Source organism: Etheostoma cragini, chromosome 12 (assembly GCF_013103735.1).
Source record: "Etheostoma cragini isolate CJK2018 chromosome 12, CSU_Ecrag_1.0, whole genome shotgun sequence".
NCBI classification, from domain to species: Eukaryota; Metazoa; Chordata; class Actinopteri; order Perciformes; family Percidae; genus Etheostoma; species Etheostoma cragini.
Window position 1 is genome coordinate 11,703,873 of NC_048418.1, and position 4,794 is coordinate 11,708,666.

The 4,794-nt window shown below is 37.9% G+C and overlaps 1 protein-coding gene across 1 annotated transcript in view; it reads right to left on the bottom strand.

The window, feature by feature from the left end:
• Positions 1-3,727: 3,727 nt before the first annotated feature.
• LOC117953590 (apolipoprotein D-like) overlaps positions 3,728-4,794 on the bottom strand; it is a 10,856-nt gene continuing 9,789 nt past the window's right edge. The window contains exons 3-5 of the mRNA XM_034886740.1: positions 4,651-4,772; positions 4,194-4,282; positions 3,728-4,084 (exon numbers count right to left, since the gene is read on the bottom strand). Coding sequence (XP_034742631.1) covers positions 3,843-4,084; positions 4,194-4,282; positions 4,651-4,772 — 453 coding nt within the window. The 3' untranslated portion in view covers positions 3,728-3,842. The remainder of the gene's footprint in view (positions 4,085-4,193; positions 4,283-4,650; positions 4,773-4,794) is intronic.

Consider the following 4,794-nt stretch of genomic DNA (forward strand, 5'->3'; position numbering starts at 1 on the left):
GTTTCATGCTAAGTCAATGCTATAAACATGTTTCATCAGCATCTGTGGGCCTCTGTGCTGGTCTGAATACAGCATTGACAATAAATAAACTGACTGTTATCTTGCTACTATTTTTGCCTTACTGAAATGACTCTTTGTTATACCCAGCCAATAAGATTAAGTTTTCTTCCCCTCTGCTTAAAAAATGTAGAAGTAGATCTGGAAAGGTGGAAGTCTCTACCTGTGTCCCTAATTAAAAGAACACAATGTATAAAAATGAATTTCCTACCCACATCTTTAAAAACTTTTCTAACCTCTTCAAACACCAATCCCAAAAAGCCTTCTTCAAATATTTGGATAGAAAGATTTTTAGATTCCTGTGGAACGGTAAAGTTTCTACAGTCAAGCTTAAACACCTATCCGAATCCTAATCTCAATAAGGCTTACTAATAAGTGTGTTTTTAAACTGAACTGAATGGTTTAATTACACAGCTAGTATTATCTACAAAAATTCGAGTCCAGCATTTTCTAGCTAATATTAGTTAAAGTCAGCCATTTTTAACCCTTTCTAAAACACAGGGTACCAAGCATAACCAAAGGTGTGGCTTTAACTTTACAACTTTAGACCATCTCTTTGTATGATAATCCATCTACAGTTGTTGAGATTTTTCACTCAAAACCAAACATATCAGCCTCACAGTGGCACTAGAGAAAAGTTCAGAGGGTTACCAAAGTCAGTAGGGTTCATCTTCTGGGCAAAATAAGTGTCCATACAAAAATGAGATTGAGATATTTTACTTTGCACTAAAGTAGTGGACCGACTAACATTATTACTCAATAACTATTTGAACAATCAACTGTAGTTATCAATTGCAGAACCGCCATCTAACTTTTACACATCCTGTCATTGAGATCTTTTCTGGCAGAGCAGGGGCTTCTTGAAACACCAACTTTTTCAGACATAGCACCATACATGACAATTTGCTTATACCGACTGTCACTCTATCTAAAAAATGAACAGTCAATGGTTTTCAAGCTACCATTAGCTTAAGTCAAAATAGAGGAGAATTCTCATTCTTAAACACAAATGTCAACCACAAAGTGGCACTTGAGGAAAAGTCATGGGGTCACCAAAGTCATTAGTGTTTATCTTCTTGGCAACATGAATGTCTGTAAATGTAAATGTAAATGTGCTGTCGACAAACCAACATTATTATCCAAACAGTACTTTAACATCCACCGTAGTCAATACTAGAACAATTATCTAAAATTTACACAACCTGTCAATCAGATCTTTTTTGCCAGGGGCCTCTTCAAATAGAAAATGTGAACAGGTGCCAATTCTTACACGACTTCCTCACAACAGCATCAGGTGTAAATAGTCAACGTGAAATATGCTTACATGAATATGAGGCCTCGAGCCAAGCTCAAACCCCTCTCAGAATCAGAATCACTTGGCTGTTCAACTCAGATCTATTCGGAAATAGTACAAGGGCTGGACAGTAAGGAGAAAATCAGATATCACAATATTCTTGACCACATATATCAATGTTGCAAAGATAATGTACCGTTGACTGGTTGTGCTTTCACAAAATATATTTATTTTAGAATGAGACTTTAGATAAATATTGTGGTAAACAGTTTCAAGTGATAAATACTGACTATGTTTACATGCATGCACAAACAGTGTGATGTTAAAACAAATCTGAAATTTGTCAAATGATATTCCTTCAAAATATTTTACATTTTTTGTGAGAAAATGGAGTTAGTATTTGCTTGTTATTATTAATTTAGAGGTTTTTACAGAATCATGATATCTCGATATATAACTTCATTACGATACAATTCCAATAACAGACCATAAATTATTATATTGAATTATTGCCCAGCCCTACCAAGAACACATTCCAGCATGAAACATATTGGACACTCTCATACAGTTGAAGTGAGACAGCGTAACCCAAACTCAGTGCTTCAGTTTACATTAACTGCATCGGGCTCGGGTCGGGTTTGGAACAAAAAGCAGAATGCTTGTTGTGTTCTGGCCAGGATAGTTACTACTCTCCAGTTTAACAAATAAACAGCCTAAGCTGCAGTTCACTATCACCATTGTCACTCCTCTGCTGTGGTTAGACCAGGATTTCATCCTTTTCATACCAAGTGGCTCGCTATTTGGGGCCATCTGCTCGTGTTATATTTTGAAATTTTGAGATTTAAAAGTCTATACCCCATTTTTTAGACATATTTCTAGGCTTATGATTGGGCCAATACGGTATCAATCCTGGAAACAACAAAGCTTTTTCACTCAAAACAACAAATGTCATCCTCACAGTGACACTTGAGGAGAGGTCATGGGGTCACCAAAATCAGTAGGGTAACATTACTGAAAAGTTAGTTTGATATTGTGCGTTATGTGTTATATTCAACCTTTGTCGTCAAAATTCCATGAACTTCAACTGAACTGAATAGTTTAATTGCTAGTTTGTATTATCTAAAAAATGAACAGTCTAGGATTTTCTAGCTACCACCAACTAAAGTCATAGTCACTCGCAAACACAAATGTTAACAACAAAGTGGCACCTGAGGAAAGGTAATGGGGTCACCAAAGTCAGTAAGGTTCATCTTCTGGGCAACATGAATGTCTGTACAAAACTGAGATTCAGATATTTGTTTTTGACACTAAAGAAGTGGATATTATTATCCCAAAAATACTTCAACTATCTACTGTAGCTATTGATAGCAGAACACTTATCTAAGTTTTACACAACCTGTTAATCCGATCTTTCTGCCAGAGCCCACTTTAAACACAAAATGTTAACAGGTGCCAATTCTTGAAAAAAATAATGCTACAGCCTAAGCATTGCACCCTCTGCTTCAAGCTACGCCTCCTGCTTCACGTTACACCCCTTTCAAGCTGTGATTTCTGGTACTCCTCACCTCAACACATCCTTTGATTGTATGCTATGCGGAATTATGAGTGCATAATTTTAGCTAAGTTAGTTATCTAGCTTAGCTTGCTAAATCCAACATGCTTTAATGCTGGGCTAGTAACAGAAAATGAGCCCAGCAAAATTATCACTCATCTAGCAATGAATTGTTTAATTGTACTCATTTAGCTGCTGGCTGGCTTATTAGCTAGCTTGCTTATTCTACCTTGCCTTAGTACTACACTGATTACAGATAATGAGCCCTCCTGTCTAGGCTTGCTTAACATAACATTTTATTGTGTCCTAGCTAAAATTACGTTAGTTAACTTGGAGCTATACGACCTCCCCACTGTGCCCTGAATTTATAGTCTAAATTTTGTGGGTGTAAGGCATCTAGCCTTCCTGTCAAATACATCAAGCTGCTTTTGTGGCCTGGCAATCACCTTCCCTGCAAAATAAACAATTTAAAAAACGTTCACCTTGCCATGTAAAGCCTTTGTATTAAACATTGCTTTGGGCACACAGTTAGCTAAGTTGGAAGAGCGGGCGCCTATATACAGGAGGTGTACTCAATGCAGCGAGCTTGACTTGGACCTGTGGCCCTTTGCTGCATGTCATATCTCCCTCTATCCCATTTTACTTCTTCAGCTGTCCGGTCATTAAAGGCCTAAAATGCCCAAAAAATCATCTTAAAAAAATGCATGAGCTCCTTAGCCTTTTGAGTTGGCTCTGTTCACAATACTGAGTTTTCAATAAAACTGATCAGTGTGTATTTCAGAATAAAATCACAAATCTAAAGACAACACAAACCACAAAATGAATGTTTTACAGGTTTATTGCATTGACTTTGCATGAAGACAGCATAGTGTGTCATGTCATGAATCTAAGTCACCCTGCCTTACAGTCCTGTAAAGGCTGAAACAGGTGTGTCTCCATTTACTGGTTCATAGCGCTACAGTAAGTCTCATCCTGAATAGTGGGGACCATCTTGTCCACATCGATTCCAACAGAGGACAGGATATTGTTCAGCTCCTCTACAGTCTCCTCAGATAGGGTGGGCTTTCTGCTCATGATCCAGGAAAACTCTTTGCGGAACTGGTCAAATTCGGTGCAGCCGTAGACCAGAGAGTGACCCTCGTAGTCGGTGGACAGCACCCAGTAGGGACCCGGGGTAGATCCTGCATGTGAGACAGGTATTTGAGTCAAAGTGACCAGAATTTTAAGTACATGAAGAACTTTTCAGAATGACTGAGTGAACCTCATTTGTAATAAATTAGACTTTGGTACCTTCAAAGAAAGTGACCTCCAGCTTGGCAGGCTCAGCGGGGTCCTTGGCCTTGGCAGAGCCGGTGATAGAACTAATGGTTCCATCATTACTGAAGAAAAGCAAAAAATAAGTTTAAGTTAACTTATAGCTGTCCTTTTACTTTTAGGTCTTGAGTGTGATTTTTTTCTTTTTAAAGCTCCAATATATCGTACTAAATGCTTTCCTTTTAAGAATTTGAGACGGTCTAACAGATCAGTTTGTGATTCTGGTTTGGTCCAAGACATTCAATTCACCTGATGTTTAACAGGTAAAATTACACTATGAGGATAAAAATACTTCTCATTTGCTCAGAAAATTATTTCATGGACTGTGACAAGGACAATAAGTAAGTGATTTTAATTCAAAAAATGAGTTTTAAAAAATATGATTCAAACCTTAAAATCTTAACATTTGGACATTTAGGCAGCATGTACTCACAGCAGCTCACTGTTGAGGACCCCAACAACTCCAGGACTCTTCAGGCTGTAGGTGGCAGTGCTGCACTCCCCTTTCTGGAAGAATGTTGGCAGCTTCTTGATCCCATACCACTTACCAAGGTACTGCAGAGGAAACACAGGATTT